At 39.8% G+C, this 21,780-nt stretch overlaps 2 protein-coding genes across 2 annotated transcripts in view; one reads left to right on the top strand and one right to left on the bottom strand.

Moving 5' to 3' along the window:
- Positions 1-1,408: 1,408 nt before the first annotated feature.
- Positions 1,409-19,403, bottom strand: ankrd28b (ankyrin repeat domain 28b). Its single transcript, XM_085366606.1, has 28 exons — positions 19,165-19,403; positions 14,277-14,360; positions 13,705-13,783; positions 13,123-13,193; positions 12,824-13,024; positions 11,363-11,450; positions 10,979-11,121; positions 10,575-10,787; positions 9,822-9,900; positions 9,610-9,724; positions 9,324-9,406; positions 9,082-9,145; positions 8,924-8,992; positions 8,707-8,847; positions 8,415-8,526; positions 8,253-8,279; positions 7,055-7,129; positions 6,757-6,958; positions 6,577-6,664; positions 6,377-6,494; positions 4,827-5,046; positions 3,474-3,561; positions 3,303-3,386; positions 3,016-3,161; positions 2,796-2,878; positions 2,602-2,684; positions 2,364-2,455; positions 1,409-2,202 (listed from the first exon to the last, which is right to left on the bottom strand). Exons 1-28 carry the CDS (start codon positions 19,189-19,191, stop codon positions 1,919-1,921), a joined length of 3,159 nt encoding a protein of 1,052 aa, XP_085222732.1. The 5' UTR covers positions 19,192-19,403; the 3' UTR covers positions 1,409-1,918.
- Positions 19,404-19,600: 197 nt separating this feature from the next.
- Positions 19,601-21,780, top strand: part of hdac9b (histone deacetylase 9b) — a 42,993-nt gene continuing 40,813 nt past the window's right edge. Inside the window, exon 1 of the mRNA XM_085366609.1 lies at positions 19,601-19,833. The gene's annotated coding sequence lies outside the window, so the exon portion shown is untranslated. The remainder of the gene's footprint in view (positions 19,834-21,780) is intronic.

The following is a 21,780-nucleotide window of genomic DNA, read 5'->3' on the forward strand; positions in this document are numbered from 1 at the left end:
AAAAACAAAAGTATAACTAATAATAATTGAATGATGGTACACCAACAGGCCCCTGAACTGCTCACTGCCTCATCAGAAATAGTCTCAGTGGAAAGGTAGCTGTCAAAACGTCATTCTTAAAAGTGAGAAACAGTAAGAATAGACTGTGGTATGCCAAATTACACAAGAACTGGACTGTAAATCAGTAGCATAAGTCTTATAGAGTGATGAATCGTCATCAGTATTTACAGAGGTCAGGAGAAAGGTACAACAGTGTCTACAGCCACCTGTAAAACACAGTGTCTCTGTCATGGTCTGGTCCTGCATTTCTGACAGCGGTGTTTGGGATCTTGTCAAAACCGATGACATTATGAACACAGAAAAGTGACTTTCAAGCTCATTAGAATTATGCAAACTCTGTTTTTACCTTATATACGGTACTGTATTTCCATATGTTTTTGTACACTTGCACCCATTTTCCCAGCAAAACAAAGAAATGGAGATAGTTGCAATCAGAAATAAAGACAGCATTTAACAAAAAAAATAAATCAAGTTCATCATTAAATAACTCATTTCTTTATTACTCATAAAATATACAGCAATCTCAGTACTGAAAGAATTCATTGGAACTTGAATTCACAGTCATTTTCCCTATATACATGCTAGTTTCTTTCCTCTTCAAGAAAAAAAGCAAGGAAAAGAAAAAAACACTTTTCCATACTAATGAAATTAGCGAATGTATTTTACATAATTCCAGTTAAAAGCATTTGTCAACAAACAAAACTGTGAATTCTTGAATCAGGGTACAATCGAGTGGTTTCTCTCTTTTTTTGAAGTTAAAGCAAGCAAAAGTCAATACTTTGACTAAGATAACAGCAAAAATATCATTTAGACAGAAGAAAAATCAAATGCCATCCTATCATTGGTTTACAGTGTTTCTCCTCGCAAAGCTCAGCCTAAATACCTCAGTAAGGGATCAGTGCTTCTCACAAATGTTTAAATACTTACCTAGTGTGCACCACTGTACTTTCACAGCTGCCTCTACAAACCCATCCTTTCTCAGTAACTAATGAAGGCACAAAATGAACACATAAAAAGGGACCAGAAGTACACAAATAATTTATTCTTCAAAGACTAAACCGCAATGGACAAGTCAATGTACAAAATTAAGGTTGCTCGACCTAATAATTAACCGGTGCACATATCAAATTTTTTGAAATTACTCAGATCATTAAAACCTGACTTTTTTTTGTTTTCCTCTAGAGGATAAGGAATTTAAGACATGAAAAATGGGTTTAATAAAAATTTGATCTCAAAAAATAAATGATCTTTTCCCCCAGTATGACTTTTACAGACTTGAAGGACAAGTGCATTCTGAAGGGTGTAGTGTGCGGATATAAACCCATGAACCCCCCCACCCCTCCAAACACACGCGCGCACACACACACACACACACACACACATTAACAGAAACAGCGAACCGCCGATGAACCCAAGCCTTCTCAGTCTCATTTGCACAGTTAAAACTGGGTTAAAATGTATCCATGTCTCTTGGTCCCTGTTGGTTTAGCTCTCTGTGATGTGCAACCACCAGTCTACAGCATGTTATTGCCTTAGAAAGGTTGCCGTCTACCAAACGAGTCCAGGTTTTAGCACTCAAGAAGTCCGTGTTGGTAAAGCAGTGGTCACTGAGGTCCAGTATTAGTTGAAAGGACACCTAGTGCTGGATGAGGTGGTGATGAGCGTTGGCCAGCCTGCTGAACCTCCTCCCTCACTTGCTCGCTCTCTGGTGGTGGTGGTGATGAAGGGGTGGGGTGGGGTGAGGGGGACTGTTAAGGCTCCTGTGGGGGCTTGTGTCTCATTCTGCCCTCCCAAACTCATGGTGGATGATTTTTAAGACACAGCGTGTGTTTATGCATTTATCACTTTCGCCCTTCCTTCAGTACGTCTCTGAATCAGAGTCGTTGAGCTCCTCGTCTTTGTAGAAGCCGTCGTGGTGGCTGATGTTGTTGAAGCTGCAGTATGAGCTGTGCTCGCCACGCAGCACGGGCAGGCTGTCGAAGGTGACGCTCTTAGAGGGGCTGGTAGTGTAATGGTTAATGGCACTGAATGGGAGGGTTGGTGCCGGGGTGCAGGGAGACACAGGCATCATGGTGGCCAGGATGAGGGCTAGGCAGTCTGCCACATCTTTGTTGGGGGCACAAGCCAAGGCGGGCGTGTAACCTGAGGAAATAACAACACAACAATATTTTATGCTCCATAAAATTAATGCAAAGAAAACATTTGCAGTCAGCTTCTAATCCTGCTGTGCCCAAGGATGCACACCAAAACCCAGAAGTAAGACAAAAATAATAATAATTTAAAAAAAACTACAGTGAATTTACCATTTTCATCAACTGCAAGGACACTGGCTCCCTTTGCAAGCAGCTCTTGCACTACCACAGTCAGGCCATTTCTTGCAGCCACGTGTAGAGGCCTTAAAAGACAAGATAAATCTTTGAAATCGGTGACAAGCTAGTCAACACTTACTAATTTGTTTTGTACATTTTGACATTAAGAATTCAGTTATTAACAATAATGCACTAACAAGCGAGGTACTAATATGATATGAGTGATACGTACGTCTGTAAGGCGGCATTAGTGGCATTTATGAGGTTTCTGTCTGTAATCTTCTCCAATATCAACAAGGCACTGGTTTCATGTCCCTATGGATGGGTATAAAAAGAGCCACACAGAGTGGTAAATGCTCATCCTTTCTCATATTTAAACACTTTGGCAAGACACTGTGCATACTAAGAGCATATGGTACTACACACCTTACTGCAGGCCAGGTGTAGTGCAGTGTTCTTTGCAGCATCTTGTAGAGTGAGATCTGCTTTTGCACTGCTCACCAGCACCTCTAATGGTGACATGATCAAACACAGGAAAAACAAAATGAAGTTAATTCAATAAAGCACAGTTTATTAATTCAATCCTCCACTTGATTATTATGTCCCGCTGTGATATTTGCCAGGGTAATAGTTAAAGCCTTCGTACCGACAGCGTTGGTCTGGCCGTTCTCAGCAGCCATCATGAGCGGTGTCTTCCCCACGGCGTCGACACTGTTGACCTGAGCGTTGTGGCTCAGCAGCAGCTGGAGACACTCCACGTGGTCAGTGAAGGCTGCGGCGTGGAGCGGGGTCCTGCACGTGCAACATCAAAGCAAAGCTCAGTATTTATTCAGTGATATGACCCTTCACTTCCTTACGCTCGTTCCCAGAATCAGGTGCTTTACAATTCTATTCAGGCTTGAATTAATATTTTTCTTGTAACATCATACATGCCTGTTTTTACTGTCTTTGGAATTCACAATTGCAGGGCCCAGTGTGTCTATCAGCATCTCAGCAGCACCTTCGTTGTCATGGATCCTAAGGAATAAAAAACAGCACTATTTAATCTGGTAGATGCTCCGTCCTTACACAAATTGATCGAGAGAAAGCAGCTCTAGGTCTTACACAGCACAGTGGAGGGGGCTGAAAGAATTGCCATCAGCCTTGTGGAAAACCTCTTGCTCCAGCAAAACCTCCACACACGTATCGTGACCTGCAAGAATGAAAACATTAGCTAGTTACAGCATTAACATAGCAATAATGACCAGGATGTGTCAAAACTAGCCTAAGGGTGTGCATAAGAGACCTGTGCCAACGAGGAAGACTGTATTAGTCCCCCTATGAAATGCAAAGTTCGGGTCAAAAGCTTCCCAAGTGCCATTTTTAACAGAAAAACAGAAATTTCAACATAGCATTTCTTAACATACTAGTTTTCTTTAGAAAGCATGAAGGATTTCTATTTGTGCTGCATAATTATTTCACTTTTTTTGTTTTAACTGAGCCATAGCACGAATCACTGCCGTGGAATGATGTCCTTTAATTTACAAGCTTTGAGCAGCTTTGAGCACAGTACAAAAAAAACTTCAGCAAGAGTTTGAGTTTGAGAAAGCATAATACCAAAACCAAAACAAATCAGTTTAGACTTGAGGAAAAGAATTGTTGATGCTCACAAAGCAGAGGAAGGATATACAAAGTTATCACATCATTTCCAAGTACTGAGAACTGGAGTGAGAAGCATCAATAAGAAATTCAAAGAGAGCCACACAGGACAGAAAAAGTCTGGCAGAGGTAGGAAGCAAAAGATTTCAAAATCTCTGAAAAGGAAACTGGTGAGAGATGTGTCTAAAGACCCCTTAGCAACTGCCAAAACATGAGTGAATGTTTTAGCTAAGCTGGGAATTATACGCTCAGAAGAGAATCACTAGAACCATGCAAAGGAATGGACTGTGAGATTGCACACCAAGAAAAGCCAGACTGAAGTATGCTAAGGACAACTTGGAGAAAGAGTATGCATACTGGAAGTGTGTCCTTTGGTCAGATGAGACTAAATCAGAGCTCTCGGTCCACAGAGACACTGTTTGTGTTCGGGGAAAGAAGCATCACGGAGGCTAATAATTTTAACTGTCTTAGTTTTTGTGAAATCATTTAATCTCTGTGTGCAAAGTAAAATAATGTAGGCATCCAAAAAAAAACAACTTGGATGCTTGAAAAAACTATAAAAGAAAAATTCCTTTCTTTGTTTAACAGCACCTGGGAAACACAAAATGTTTAAAGACGGGACTAATAATTCTGTCGCCATCTGTATGATGAGCAAGCAATAAACATGGAAAAGATGTGCTTGGCTATATTCCAACCACATTTACTTGGGTGCTTCATTATACTAATCTACTGCACTTAGTGGCAGGCTTGCATGTTCTAACCATCACATGTAAATGTCTTTATCTACACGGAATGTCATCAAAGCCCTCTTCTCTGTACCATTGTAGCAGGCCCAGTGCAGTGGGGTGTAGCCTTGGTTGTCTGTTAAGACAGGGAGTGTTTCCACTGATTGGGCAGCATGCAGAAGGCCTCCCAGTACCCCTATGTGTCCACACGCCGCTGCCAGGTGGATCGGTGTGCGCCCTTTACAGTCTCGCACCAGGAAGCTGGCGCTGTGCTGAAGCAAAGCTTCCACACATTCCTCATGGCCAGTCACCGCCTGAGAACAGAAAACAGGTTTTACCAATGACTGGCTTACATCCTGAATGACAACATACAATATGTAGAAAAAAAAACAACAAGGTTTCAGAGAAACCTCTCAGATACTCGCAGCACTACCCAGTTTTCACAATATTTCCTCCATGAGTGTTGCTTCTTTTTCTTTAAGTTGTTTATTGTACATTTTGAGGGTCTACGTTGGGTCACTGCACTATAGTAGAAGTCAGCCTCTTTTTACTTTCAGTATCTTGACTGCCTTTTGGGCATCCCAAAGCAGAATATTTCCACATCGATTCCTAACATGATGCCTACGTTGCCTTGATGGCAAGGTTTTCTTTTCAATATATGCTGGCATGTCTGTTGTCCAAATAGAGCATATTTGTGTAGAAAGCTGGCACAGTAGGAGTGTTGTAAAGTCATACTGGGTAGAGAGTTTTGCGTCTCAGACTGGAATTCAACTATCGACCTTTCGCTTGCCAACTAAATGTGTAAACCCATACATTATGGAAAATCACACAAGGTCCTTTATATAACTTACAAAAAATATTAGTACTAAAACATTCCAAAAAGCATAACATTAATGAATAAAGAAGATATACAAGCAATAGACAAAGAAAGCAAAAGTAAAAATGTAAGAAAACAACATGTAAAAGCCAGTCCATACTTTCCTGAAGTTCGTTTATTTATTTCTAAATGGGGAAATGATTGTGCTGATAGAATTGCGAGAGGAAGTTTTTTCCACAGAACTGGGCTAAAACAGTTTACCATTTGTTTTAAGCCTTAACTGTAAAATATGTAACAGCAACTGATTCTGAAGGGTCTAGGGGTGGTATGAGGTATTAGGAGCTCTAACGTATCAAGTAGAGCCAAAATCTTGGGATTCTGAAGCAAATGGGAAGTTACTGTCGTTCTGTGAGTGATGTGTTCCCTGTGATTAGTGTGAATATACTTGCTGCTGTTTTGTACCAACTGTAGATACTGCCGCATCATTTAGGCATGTACACAATGACTTGCAACTATCTAATCAGGAGAAAATGAGGATGTTGACAAGCAATATTTCGAAAAGCGAGACTGGACTACATGTCTGACATGCTGGTTGGTTGGCAATAAGTGAAATGTGCCTTGCAACACAGTAAAAAACAAAAAACAAAACAAAAAAACTGTTGTGATTATTGTGTTGTTGCGATATTTGAAAGACACACTCATTCCACAAAGGCCAAGAAATACACATGTAAATTCTGATAGTGGTAGCAAGATTTAGGTATCCATACTGAAAACTGTGAATAAAGTTATGCACAGAAATATGAGCAAAAATAATGACATTTACTTACTCCTCTGTGCAGGGCTGTCCTGCCCCATTTGTCTTTGGCTTCTACATTGGCTCCTTTATTTAGCAGAGAATACACACAATCTGTGTGTCCACTCAGGACCGCAAGCATGAGAGGGGTTCTAGGAGATATGAGGCAATAATGTTAGCAATGACTTTAGAATAAGAATGGAAATAAAATAAAAAGATTTTCATTTAACTTACTGTCCATTCCCATCTTGAATGTCTACTGCACTTTGAAGATCAGCATTTCCAATGAGCAAACGTAAACACTCTGAGTGACCATTGGTAGCTGCGGGAAAGATTAACTTATTACTTATGTTGTATTTGGGTCTGAATTTTCAGGTTCAGGAAATTTTATTTGTAACTCCACGTCTAACATACCTGCAGCATGTATAGGTGTTCGCTTCAAGGTGTAATCTTTCACCAAGATGGAGGCTCCCTGGTTGATTAGGACATCCACACACTCCACATGCCCTTTGAAGGCAGCCAGGTCCAGGGGTGTGCGCCCTTGGCTGTTTCTCACATCCAGATCCAGCAGAGACTGCACCAGAACCTCCATAGCTTGATGGTGACCATGGTATGCCTGAAAGGTGGATTCCCCCATTATAAAGTTACTGCTGACGCTGGTGACATGTACTGCTCACCAGAAGGATAAAACCAAGTGTTTCAAATTACTCACAGCAAGATGCAGGGGGCTGACAGGGGCTCTGACATCCGCGTCGTTCAGGATGTCTGTCCCTGAGGTTTCCATTAGCTGAATAAGCCAAGACACACATGAGAACCTGATTCAGATATTGTTTCCTTTCCTACTGCATGACTCTGTGCCCTATTTTATATACATAAAAACTACAAAAAAATATGTCAAGCCTTGATTATACTCTGTTATAGACAGAGTTACAGACAGCTGGAGACATCACAGCAGAAAAATCCTTCCTGTTATACGTCTTTGAAGTTTGGCTGAAATCTGTTGCTTAGGGCTTTTGTATTGTAATGAAAATGTTTCTGCAGATGAGTTTGGGCGATCACAAACGAACATCTGTAGGGACCCTTGTGCTCACTGACTAATGAAAAAAAATTCCATCACTTGGACTCAACCAGACCCACAGGTCCAGAAAATAAGGCCTCAGTCATAGAGTTTTGTGGTACTTCTTGCTAGTTTTATGAAGAGACTCCTCAGTTGTGAGGCTTCTTCTCTTCTACGAACTCAAGAAATTAAATTTAAAAAAATCTATCAACTAAAGGGATAAAAACATCAAGGACACCAAAAAAAAACAGGTTACCATTCAACCGAGGGAGATAGTAGCCTGAACACTGAAATTTACCAGAAACCCACCATAAACTCTGAGTCCCACCACCCAGTGGAACACAAACTTAGGGTTATCAGAAGCTTACACAACTATACAGAAAACGTTCCCTCCAAGGTAAAAGAAAAAGGAACGCACACATTAACAGAGTACTTTTAGTTATCAGCAAAGAGGCATGAGACAAAATGTCAGACATTCACCAGGGGAGAACCAAGACGTCATCCAGAGAACACAGACGATTCAAGGAGGAGTAAAAGAAGTCATCTATGCCCAAACAGAACAACCATTTCAGAACAGGTGGTTGCCTAAAACACCAACTATAACACACTTTTGAGATCCCCTCCCAGGTGATTCACTCACTCACATGTTGAAATGTGCAACCCCAATAACGTAATAATGATGACAACAACTCTCTGGACTAAGTCCAAGGTGAAAGCACCACTAGGGGCTGAATAGCTCATAATCCCCATGATAGGATTCTTCACTGTTATAACTGAAGAATCCTCTCAGACAAGAGGTGAAATGTCTTCAAGAGCCTAAAAAGAAGAACTAAAGAACTAAAAATCAACTTACCACATCTAGGGGTGTTTCACTTGCAATCTGTTAAAGAACAGGAAAAAAACACAAACAAACAAAAAACAGGCAATTCTTTAAGCAGAATTCCACAAAACACAAATATGAAAACAGGGACATGGTGGCTGTTAAGTGTCATGTACTCTGGATTGAAGTTCTTACCAGCTCCAGACAAAGGCGATGTCCATACGCTGAGGCGTAGTGCACAGCATTGTAGCCCTGATTGTCCCGGATCCCTGGATTTGCATCATTTCTCAGTAAATATTCCAGGCACCTGCAGACACAACAAAAGCGCTGTAGTCAAGGAAACAACATGTTGGCTTCTAGTCCTAAACCACTACTCAGCATAATGGATAATGCAGGTGGTTATTTTTACTTTTATCTGTGAAAAACTACAAACATGAACCACCTCCCACACAACATCCACCATTTTTAATAGAGAGAATTTACTGACTTTCCATCTGTGTCAGACGCAGCGGCGTAGTGGAGAGGAGTGCAGCCCCGCTCGTCTAGGTCATTGACGCTGGCCCCAGACCCCACCAGAGCAAACAGGCACTGGTAGTTACAATTGGCAGCAGCGTAGTGCAGAGGGGTCCTGGAAAAGCAAACACAGCTCAGTTCCCTGTTCAAATTTGACTCTTGATCCAAATCCACCAATAAATACTACAAACCTGCCAAAGCTGTCCTTTCTGTTGAAGTCGGCCCCAGTGTTGAGGAGAAGATTTAGACATTCCAGGTTTCTGAGGGGTTAGACAGACAGATAGTCACTTGATTAAAAATTACACAATACTTTAATACTAAAGGCGATATTCAGCCATCGTGTACTGACCCTCCAGCAGCTGCAGCATGTAAACAGGTCCTCCCAAAGTCATCAGGAGTATCAATATCAAAGCCTGCACAGGGTAAAAGTGATTATGAAGGAGACACATTCAGGATATATTATAAAATGTTTTACATTGCACATGATATATTTTTGTACTTTTTTTCCTGTCAGGAATTTCTAAACTACTTAAACGTGAGCTTTGTGTCACGTTGCACTGAAGGCTGTGACAGGGCATGAGTGCCGTTCACCTGAAGACAGGAGCTTTCTGCAGCAGTCAGAGAAGCCACTGAGAGCAGCTAAATGCAGTGGGAACATGCCATGGATTCCTCGTCTGAATGAAAAAACAAAAAACTTTGTATCATACAAACAGTACACAACAATGTTGCTAATGTGGGAATAAAAAAATGACTATTACTAGCACATTACCATTTATATGAGTTACACAACAGATACTACATGTGTGCTTTCAGAAGGAAGGCTCTTCAATATATGTTATAAGACTTGACTGAAAAATCAACAGAAAGGCTCACGTACTTAGCTGTGTCAGCTCTGTTGGAGATGAGAGTGTTAATGAGGAGTTCGTGGCCATATCGAGCGGCAATGTGTAGTGGTGTATTTCCGTTCTTGTCTTCACAGTCAATCTCCGCACCTTTAGGGGGAAAAAACAAAAATCAAAGCAAGCATTTAGCCTCTGTTACACTAAAAAGCAGTTTTTGCTTCTGGGTCCAGCATGAGAAACAGCTCACCTTTCTCAATGATTGCTTGAGACCTCGAGAACCTCCCATGGATCGCTGTCATGTGGAGTGGAGTCTTCCCATCTTTACTCTGAATTGAAACAAAAACTTATTATCTGACAAGTTATGCCTTTTTACAGTAAAGTTTAATCCCCAAGTCAATCAGCTTCCCTCAAACAATGAGAAGACCTATCACATGTAGGAAGCAGGCACAATAATACACGTTTACACACAAGGAAGCAAGACGTTAGGGCTGTGCGATTTTATACGCTATCGTTTAATTTGTGGTGTCGCATTTTTTCATTGTTTGGATGGCCACCAAGTGAATGCAGGTACAGAAAATACCAGCATGGCCAGCGAAGATGAGGCAGAACCAGGTAGCTCCAAACAGAAATACTAAACTAGGGGCTACCTCTGTAGCATGGAAATGGTTTGGTTATGAAAAGTCTGACACAGACCAGAAAACTGTACTATGCAAATTATGCCGCAAACCGGTCCCCAGCACAAACTCACACACGACAAACCTCTACCACCTACGCAAGAATCATGTGAAAGAGTATGGAGAGAGTTTACGGATGGGAGGCCAAAAGGAGCCGTCAGGTGCTCAAAATAAACCTTAGACTCAAAGGTTACAACAGGCTTTTCCCCGCAGCATGCCATGTAATAAATACTCACAAAGAAAATGGTGGTCGTTACAAGTTATATCTAAAAATATATGTAAATACTTAGTTGTTTAATAACAAGCTTTGCCTGGTTTTTACTCACTTTAATGTTGACATCTGCCCCATTGCAAACCAGAAGCTCCAGGCAGAGTGCTCCGTGACGCGAGGCGGCGGTGAAATGCAGAGGGGCAAAGCCCTTCTCGTTCACCTGGTTGACGTTGGCTCCACAGTCTATGAGCTCGTTCACAACCACATCTTGCCCGTTGTAGCAGGCCACGTGGAGGGGTGTGTTGCCATATGCATTGGGCTCATTGATCTAGAAAGTCAGGAAAACAGCAGGCAATTAAAACAATTAGAATAAAGTGCTACAAATAAAAGAACAGTTACAGTTAGAACAGTTGTAACACACAATTTAGAGACACCACTGAAAAATATCTCTCCTGTTGAGCTCATACAGTATAGCAGTGTCTACAGTGCGATGGCAAAAAGCTTGTGGGTGGAACCTACATCCACCCCCAAGTCCAGGAGGTATTTAACAACGCTGATCATTCCACTAGAGGCTGCCGCATGTAGGGGGGTGTAAGATTTCTTATCTTTGCAGGCCACCTCAGCTCCATGTGATGCCAGCAGCTTCACCACTTCTATGTGTCCTGAAGATAAAAAGAGATTTAATTACATAATGCTTACACAAAGATATTAGACATGTTTTTTGTTCATATGGCATCTACTCTAATGTAAACATTTAAAAACATTTTAACAGATGATTTTTATTCAAATAAAATTCTGCCATTTAAGTTAATATTGACCACAAGAAGAAAGGAATGTCTAAAGTTGCATAAAAATGAACAAATACCAAAACGTAAAAATCTCTATGGCTGCATTATTTTTTACCCATGTAGGCGGCCCAGTGTATCGCACGGCGGTCCTTCTTGTCAAAAGCATTGATGTTGGCCCCTCTGGAGAGCAAGAGTCTCACCATCTAAAAGTAGCAAAAAAACCAAAAAAAACAAACAGGGGATGAGAAAAAACATCAGGGGACGCTGCAACATCAACCTACCTATCTACCATTTGCAATAAATGTAGCAACTTATATACACTGCATGCAGTGTTTACATATTAGACATACGAGTTCAGTGACTTTATCTTAGCGCTCTTGGATCAATTGTCTTGTCAATGTATGCGTATCTTCACTTTAATATAATAGAAATTATTTGAACCTGCAGGGGTTTCTAAAGTTATTTTTTTAACTTGCTGAGCAAACATGAGTGGTGAAACCTTGTCACCCTTTTGCACAGATTCTGTGCAGGTATGCCAACCGAACAAATATAATTAAGATTAAACAAGAAAACATGCATTTCCAAATATCCTGTCTTGTACAGCCAGTAGTGTGGCATTCTTCTCTTGGAGCATACCTCCATAGACTCACCTTTTTCATATTTATATGCTTAACTTGAATCCACTGTATACCTAAAAGATGCTCCAAATAGCTTGTATGCACTTGCATTCATTTGCATGAATTTTTGATAATTCACTTTTAAGATAGCTAATTTGCATGCAAGTACAAGATTACAATGGGTAATTTGCATCCAGACACATGATTGGTCAAGCACTATCTGTGCATCCAGCACCCTTAAGTATGCGACCACAATTTATGACTGCATGCAGAGAGCCCACTCAGTCTTAAGCCATGTCTGAAAATGCAGTTTGTGCTCTTTAATTCAATGTAGCTGGCTCATTAAACATTGAAAAGCTGCCCTCTTTAACTTAAGAGGGTGCCCTGATGTCAGGAAGCATTTGGATGACTGGACCAGATTTTGCGCAACTGAATCCGGGATCAAACGGTCGGGTCGGTTAGTCATGCGCTACTAAAATTCAGCAGACCTATATGTGGATGTTGCTTGTCTCAACTAACACTTGTTAAATGGGCAAATAATGTGACCATTATTCTGCACTGCATGGCAGAGTGCCCACCAGTGTTTAATCATTCTTGAGGCAAGCAGAAACACTTCTTAGAAAGAGATCGGGAACTTCTAATAACAGTCAGGTAAACACACCCAGTAATGCTAGCATACTCTGACAGTTTGCCAGCAAAAACAATCTATGTAGCACACAGCAATTTAAATCAATCAATATGAGGATTACTGAAGAGGTTATACTCAAAGACATTGCACACTTTACAACCACAAAACCTCACCAACCCTCTACATTAACACTCTGCTCCTTAAGAAAGCTGATACCAAACGTTCAGCTGCTATTTCAATTCATTAACGCGCAACCACATCGATTCCAAAGATGTTAAAGTGCCTCCTTAAGCACAGTTTAATCTAACAATGTCTTAGGGTTTAAATTTACCTCCAGATGACCGCTGAAGGCTGCATGGTGCAGCGCGGTGCGGCCTGCTCTGTCTGACACATTCACATTGCTGAGTAGTGGCACTAGGGCTTCGGCGCAGCGGACCGCCTTATTGGCGGCGGCGATGTGAAGTGGCGTCTGCCAGTTTTTGTCTCGGGCATTTACATCAGCCGAGTGTTTCAGCAACACCTGGACAGCATCCTGTGAAGAAAAAACAACAAGTAGGTTTACATTGTTTGGATATGCAAACCTGTGTCTTGTAGTGTGTATGACAGAGAACAAAGGGAAAATTCACATACCTCACTGCAGGAGGCCACAGCTCGGTGCAGGGGAGTGAGCCACTTGTTATCTTTGGCATTTACTCTTGCACCTAGAAGTGAAGAAGCAAAGGCTATTTAAACTCATATGGTTTTGCTGCATATGGTGCAACGTTTCGACAAGAAGGTATTCAACAGTTTTTGAAGAGACTAAATTAGAAAAGTTCAGAAAAGGCTGAAAGAGGTGTAGAGACATTTCAAATATCTCATCATACTGTATGCAGAGGAATGATTGCTTGTATTCCACTTTGCTATTAAAAGGTGCCATTATGTACACACACACACACACACACACACACACACACACACACACACACACACACACACACACACAGCAGTATGTCATGTGCTCCCAGCATTAGGAAGATAATTATAGGCACATCTATAATATTTCTAATATTTCACATTTTAAGAGCATGACTTATTTTCTCTGATTAAAAACTGTTAGATAATCTCTCCAGACACCTGTGAAACTCTCATTTCTACAATCCAAAATTCACCCAGTATTTGTGGCTTCAAGCACTTTCTTGTGATCATTGCATTAATACTAAGAAGAAAACATACCAGATAGAATCAACAGCTCTATAATTTCTGCATCTCCGAGATAGGCGGCAGCATGCAATGGAGTTCGCTTCTCATTGTCCTGTATTAAGTGAACAGGAAGAAACTGCTGAGATTACAGAGAAACAAAACAACTTGCAGTAAACACTGCAATCTGTCTCTTCATTACATGTGCATTGGTCTGGTGTAGCAATACAAAAACACATTTTCCTTAACATTTGCAACACTGTAGTGTTAACAGGAACAAATATTTACACAAACACCACATTGTGGTTTTAACAAAATAATAAAAATAAAAATAAAGAAAAGCCTTGCAGTGAAGGACGAGCGAGTACAAAACAGCCTTATTTTGAAACAAACACCACCACTTGAATATGTAATGTTGACGAGGAATGCAGTAAAGAAAAAAAAAAAAAAAAAAAGAGGCAGGTCATGCAGTGCTGTTCTGTATGCTACAATATCTGTAAGAAAGAGCTGCACGAGGCCTTTCAAGGACAACTGCACATTAGGCCCCCCCCAAAAAATAACAATAATATGAGGAAACAGATGCAGATATTTGTAACTGTTGGGCTTACCTGTGCATTCACATCTTCTTTTTTGAATATAAGCGAACGTACTTCATCAGGATCTACATTGAAAATAGCTTTCAGCAAAGGAGGCTGTAAAAGAAAGAAAAAAAAAAGCACACAATAAATAAAAAGGACAAAATTATCATGATTTTGATACTTTTCTTTGTGGACATGTAACACCATCTCAGCTTCCATCACTACAATTTGCATACAGAGCAAACCCAATGAACTGCGAGTAACAATCTTGTCTGTCTGACGGGTATTGTTGAAATCTGAGAAAACCAATAATCCGCCAAACTTAAACTTAAGGACTTCAGCATGCTTGCAACACAGGACATACACAACACTCATCTGAAGACCAAATATTGGCATTCAACAAAGCACAAATGAAAGCAATGTAAAAGAGCATTATTCTTTGGGAGAAAGAGAACAAACAATGAAACGATGACTCCGCATGTCACAGACTGCCAAGGCCACTTTTTAAACACCGTTCTGCACTTTCTGTCTGTTGATAAGTAAACATGCCATGTTAGCAGAGATAAACATCGCAGTTTTTGAATGAAGACATTAAAAAAGACAGACCCAAACCTTGTACTCAAAATGAGAACTGTGCTGCTTACTTTCACACAGCCAGGAATCAAAAACAGGAAAAAAAATAAAAGTACACAGCTCCTCTCATTCACCACATCCAACATGATCACAAGATCAAGTTTTGGCATAAAAATGAACCAAAGTTCTTTGAGAAATCTCTCTTGTTGATCATCGTGTAGACAGAGTGCTAGCAGTGTGTTTTTCAACATGAGTGTATAATGGAATTTTTTCCATCATAACACTTGGGATGTTTCTAAAAAGTGACAAAACATGTGAACACAATAAATTTCAACCTAATAGACATGTTGGCCATTGAATTGGCAACACCTTATAAAAATAAATTGCTGCTATGCTCATTTTCTCAGTTTCATACTGATGACTCCTCACTTGTCCAGTTATGTATAAACACTTGCTATGTGTACATAGGCTTTAAAAACATTTTTGCTTATGTTTAAAAAACTGCTATACCCTTCACATTTTATACATATTAATAATTGCACAAATGCTTTAATATAATTTATACTATGCCTTCTACATAATAAAGTTATGAATAATAAAACTGACTTTGACTTGAAGAACTGGCAGTGTTGTGTATCTTTCTATGACTTCAGTGCAAGCCAAACTCTAAATGCCAAACTCAGCATTTAGAGTTTGCCACACCATAAATGACAGAACTGAGTCTTGAATGCAGCGTTACAATATTCCCTTCATGTTGGATAACTTTCTGATGCTAGCTTCAGTCTTTTTATGTTTTTTGAAAGAGTCAACCACTCCTGTAATTTTAGACAGACGAAATGCTTGCAATGCTCAAATAAAATCATTGAAAAAACAAAAGAATAACCCAAAAAACAAAAACAAATCCTAGGTAAGTAATATGACTAAAATATATCATTTATGTTTAGCAACACTGGATCGCTTTAAAACCAGAGCAAAGATTTTGGAAACACTGGAGTCTTTGATCAGGATGTTTTCATCTGCATGCCCTGTAGCAAGAGGCTGGGTTGGACAGGGACAACAGTGGAGAGGAGGAGATCCCTTCCAGGCAGAGCATTCCTGACATTTTAAAGTGTTACAGCTGAACCCCCAATTAAAAACTATATTCCTAAGAAATACACTATAAGTGAGAAATCTTAACCTGAATGAATAAGACAGCATATGCAAAACAAAATGCATGAACAAGAAGTGGCCGAGAGAAGGAAACTGCTTTTAAAATAATCTGCTGCCTGCATCATGAAACATTGCGTTATCTACTAGTGACGTGCGATGCCACTGATTTCCTTTCTGATCAGCTACCAAGTAAAATTCAGACTGGTATTGGTGATTGTGATCCAATACAGACACTTTGTACAAAAACTTAATGTGTTTAGAAAATCCAAAGTATTGTCTTTCAAAATATACCTTCATAATGGATACATGACATCAGACTTCTTGCTCTTATCATTCAATTATGAAGAATTATATATAAGAAAAAAAGCAAAAAAAGGCAAAAAAAAAAAAAGCCTGAAAATTCAATGCCTACATTTTAAAAGGATTCAATTAACAATTAAAAACATATATGACTGATTTAAAATAATAATAAAGCTGAGAAACATTTGCTAGATACATGTTATTATCTATCTTATGTATGTTTGAATTGTATTTTTAGTGTTACACATCACCAACAGCTCCACATTTTCCCTCTCTGTACCTGGAAAGTATCTGCCTGTAGCACCAAAGGACTTCCTAGCAGCACCTGTCCCTCACCTCTTCTTCAGTTAGCCTCATCATAAACTCATCATCATATTCCGTGTAATGATTTACTTTTGTGTCACAAACCACGTCTTGGCTGTTTGTGGAGCTGAAACGGCTCCACGCATGACTCTGCTTACGATCATCACCTGAGCGAGCGATGCATTTATACAGCTGTATTTCGCATCACTATGACAAGCGGAAGGAGGAGTAGTTCCTACAAATCATTTAGAAAATCCTAATAATATAGTTACTTTCCACTGTGTTCCTGTTAATCATAAACTCCTAATTTACCCCAAATTAATAAAATATTGATATTTTAATATGAGCATGGATTCTAGAACATAAATATCTGGTATTGACAGAATCAATACTTTAGTATCGATCCTCACACCACTATTATGTACTCATAACCTTTACGTGCCTGAAATAGATTTTGGCTTAAAATAACTCAAAACATACCAAATAAGTCTACTAGCTGAGAGAAAACAAAAACACTGAACTTAATGACTCCTCTCTTTGCTTTCCATTGTACAGGTAAAATGATGCAATATACAGGGTACATGCATTCATTAGTATTCAATCATTCAACTTAGCAGGCTGCCCAGCTAGTCAATTAGGTTAATGTGCATGCATGCAGTTTGTATGTGCAAAAGACATTTGGTTTATGAAAGTGCATCTTCAGCAACCCACTTTAAAACATTAATCAAGCACAACTACGTATACTTGCAATCATCTGGTTTTGCAGTACTACTTCCTGATGCCTTTTAGTGACTCATGCTTCATGAAGTTAAATACAGAACCAAGAATTTATACCTCTACCTGACAGAAAAGATATACAATAAAGTAAGGGAAATTGCTGAGTTTACTTCATATAAGCCAAATGTCAAACATTGTAAGGGTCATTGTTGTTATTTCATTTTTTTTTTTTAAATCTATCAAGGTCACCCTGCTATGGATAAGCCCTCAACAGCTATTCAACACATATGCGGTGCCATGGGTGGATTATTCCCAGCGACATATTGAAGCAATCACGACATTACAAACTTGTACAACCACGACTGCCATCTCAAAAGCGAGCAAGCAAGCAGCATACAGTGGCTTTTTCTTTCTTTCTTTTTTTTTTTTTTAAACACAAGGACAATGAACTCGTTTAGTTATTATAATGCCCATGAATGTCTGCAGGGCACAAAGCAGGTTAGAGTTACTGGGGACAAATTCAGCCAACAAGCAGACTCTTGTGGTTCGAACACTATTTGCGCCATGTTAAAAACAAAAAAGAAGGACAGATCTGCATTTTGTTGTTTTCAGTTCTCCGTGTCCTGCATGAGTGGTGGTGGTGTAGGAGATTTTCTATGCTCTTCTCTCACTGCTGGACTGTGTGCCTCCTCTCCTCATACAAGCCAAGCTAGTTAATACCATCACCATGGAGACAGCTCTTTGGCAACTTCCACCGGCTCACAGGAGCCCAGATCATTCAAGCACACACAGACCATAAAAGACACATGCGCGTACATATGTCACAGAATAGCAGGCATGTGCAAAACAAAACCCTTAAAATGATAACACTGAGCTATTCTGGTTTTCACGAAGTAGGTGTCAAGTGTTTTTTTTGCAGAGTTTAAAATGACACGTCTACTGTCACACTGCCATTGCCCTCATATATTAAAGCATTACACAGCAGTTTACCTGCATTTTTCCCCAGTAACGCGGTACACATGGGTATAGAGTATGCGAATACTAGCTAATAGAAACTGTCTTGTTTTATATATTTTTGAGTTTTTCTATAAGGGCACACACTAAAGAGGTCTGATTACAGGCATAGCTTAACTGTAACAGTGTTATAAATCCTCTTGAAAACAATAAAGTCACCAAACTAGCACAAAGCTCCGCTCAGATCCAATCACTCCATTATCCTGCCCCACTGTGACACCAAATAACATAGTTTGGTGAATCAGTGAACAAAAACTATATCGTTATTTAAGGGTTTTCTAAACCTACAGCTGCCACAAACATCACTAGTTGGTTTTGCTAACATAAATATAACCACAAACGTTTAGCTGTCACAGTAATGTCACAATCAACAGATCGCTTTGGCTGTCATGACAATAATCTCACTGTAACAGCAACAGAGAGGAAATTATTGTTTATCAATAACGCTAGAATTGCTCGTAAGCGACTGCACAAACACAATTTAGCATTGTTGTCTCACAATATGCTAACTAGTCACTTCACAAGTGAGTCGCTGGATGCATTTCACGCAGGCTCGGGCTAATTGCTGGAAATAAATACAACATCATTAGCTGCTTTTTAACTCAACAGCCATTTAAGTACATGTCGGAGTGCAAACGTGATGGGAACAACAACGGGGCTTCGAATGTTACACGCAGTACTTCAGCCAGCTTTCACCTCATCGAGGACAATTCAAATTCTAGATTAAGGAAATGCTTCCGTTTCAGAGTCAGGCTCGAAAGACTCGAATTACATTGCGCTGGCGAGCGCTGAAATCGAGGCTAACATTAGCCGGCCACTTGCTCAAACTTACGGTAAACCTCTAACACCAGCCATTACTTACCTGGTCTCGAATTTTGAGAACCACCATATTTGTGGTATTTTAACAGCTCTCATGCAGGTTCATAAAGGAATACTTGTCTCCTTCCGAACAGCAGCGTGTGATCTCGGTTGCTTCTGCCGCTGGTTTTGCTGGAGGCCTAGCGTGACTCTAGCTTAGCTCGCTCGCTAGCTAGCTTCCTAACCTGATGGCATGAAAGCGAGAGGAGTAGCGGAAACTCCATAACATTGCCGCCACCATATTTCACCTCGCCGAAAAGACGCAATCCGATAGGCTAAGAGCGCTCTAGATGTCAGTAAGGGAATCGCTGATTGGTTGTTGCCAGCTGCATTCTGTAACAGCACAGACGCACTTTGTTGAATATTGCACTGCCCTCAGCGCTTATAAGTGTAGATATTTTCTATAAGGAGCAATTTTAAACTCTATATTCCACGTGACATTTATTAACATTGTAATTTACCCATGGTGCACTGCTCTGAATAACGTGGTTTTGAGAACAGCTGAATGTTTTTCTATTTACTAACTGTGACTCATCCTGAAGTTGCACAAGTGCGACAACCATGCAACCGCTGCAGCAACTCCATGGATGCCACTGGGAGTCAAGTGTTGACAGCAGTAATACGAGTTCTCCGGGCTGACGGGGGCCTCCTGGAAACTTTTTTTTTAAAAAAGGTAAGCAAACACACAACACAAACACAAAACAGTACTATCTATTTATTTTACGGCGACAACAGTAAAATAGATCTGAAATTTATTAAAACTGACTTATTAAAACTGTGAATTACTGGCGGTCCTAAAATGCGAAATGGGTTTCAGGTCTACTGATCCAACACCGAAATTTGATGAAATACGGCCACCTAGTGACTTCCCTTTTAACTACAAGCAGTGGAACTCTTTTAGCTTATGGCAATCAATTTAAAACAATATTTTATTTTATGTATGTGTTTTGGTGGTGGGGAGTGATTTGTGATTTAAATATTATTTTTTGTCGGCTGCCCTTCTTTTGCATTAGTTAAAAATATTCAGAGCACCCCTATTCATGTACAAGTGTTACTGATCCTAGAGCTTTAACAGGATTAGACAACAAAATCCTTTTACACAAAACAAGTCTCTGCATCATTAATCCTGAAGACAAGGCTGCCTTTTTTGTTTTGTTTTGTTTTTTACATTTGAATCATTTGTGGAATGCAACATTTACATCATTTCCTCTTTTCCGGTAGGACACTACAGACAGGACTAACAGGAATGACAGGAAGCACAAAACAAAAGGGCAGGGATGCAAAAGTTGTCTCTTTATGGTGTCCTTACTGACTCTGTGGTTCTGTCATAGAGGCGAGGATAGCTCTAGGCATTTCTGGTAGAGTCAATAGTTCACAGAGTACATAGCATTTCAAGAATAGCAGAATGAAGAGGAGTTTCTATCTGCTAGCAAGCAGGGCATCAAACGCACTGATGGCACCATATGTAATAGTCATTATGATGTGCATTAATGCAACACGTGTGGTGGTGTTCTAATAAAATAGTGTTATGTGTTACATGCAATGTTGTATTGTGTAAATGACTGTCACTGCAAGTAAGGCACCTAATCTAATTATATTTCATGTATTAATAATAACAATAAATACTAATTCTAATTCATAGTATTCTACAACAGTAAAAGATTAATAACACTTGTACTGATTATAAAGTGCAATTGTTCTTTGTGAGAAAATCGTGTCATTAATATGCTTTTAGTGCAACTCTTTCACTATTCAGGCATTTGCCTAGAGGTGTAAGAGGTCGTAGTGTTTACTATCCAACCAATCCATTAGGACTTCAAAAAAAAAAAAAGCGGCATGGCACAGCCAGTTAGTGATGAAGGTAGCAGGGCTTTGGTGAAAGAATGGGGGCTATGTTCACTGACTTTTGGGGGTAGTTTCACATTTCAGTGCAGTGGATTTACAGGTTGGGGGAGATGGAAAAAAAACACCGTTGCAGCTATGTGGATGATTTTGGATATAGACTGGTCACCTTTGCTTGGGGTAATCCTCCTGGATCTGTCTCTAAGCCCTCCCAAAGGCCAAAGTATCCCCAGTGGGGGTACTTTCTCACTGCCAGGGCTGTGACGGAGGGGAGGTTCCCACCAATTCAATTAGGAAGAGAAGAAACACAGTAAAAGCATAAATGAAGAAAACAGATGCTTACACACATACCTCCCCAATTTCCAGCATGCTTTAAAAACTGCCCCCTGACCTTGTATTTACATTCTTCTTGTTTACAGGACCCCTTGTGGGGCGTGCTTGTAAAAGAGACGGCCACAGAACGAAGGATATATACTACAAAAAATATAAAATAACCTAATAACCTTGAGCTTTTGATATGGAATAAAAAAATTTAACTATGTTCTTATATTAAAGTAGATGCATAACCTAAACAGTAGAAACATTTATTGAAGGTTTGAAGGAATATTTTAAACCATAGCTTGAGACAATATGTATAATGTCATTTTTTCAAGGTTCAATTAAGATTTTTCTGCTTCTGAGCTAGATTTCCAGTTTTACAAGATGACTCTATTCACTAAAACCCACCGAACGTATATCATCATATACCTTTTTGTCATAAATATGAGAGAACCAGTAG

The sequence above is a fragment of the Diplotaxodon limnothrissa genome, linkage group LG11, assembly GCF_057381915.1.
Source record: "Diplotaxodon limnothrissa isolate DT_005_m linkage group LG11, D_limnothrissa_male_GT1.1, whole genome shotgun sequence".
NCBI classification, from domain to species: Eukaryota; Metazoa; Chordata; class Actinopteri; order Cichliformes; family Cichlidae; genus Diplotaxodon; species Diplotaxodon limnothrissa.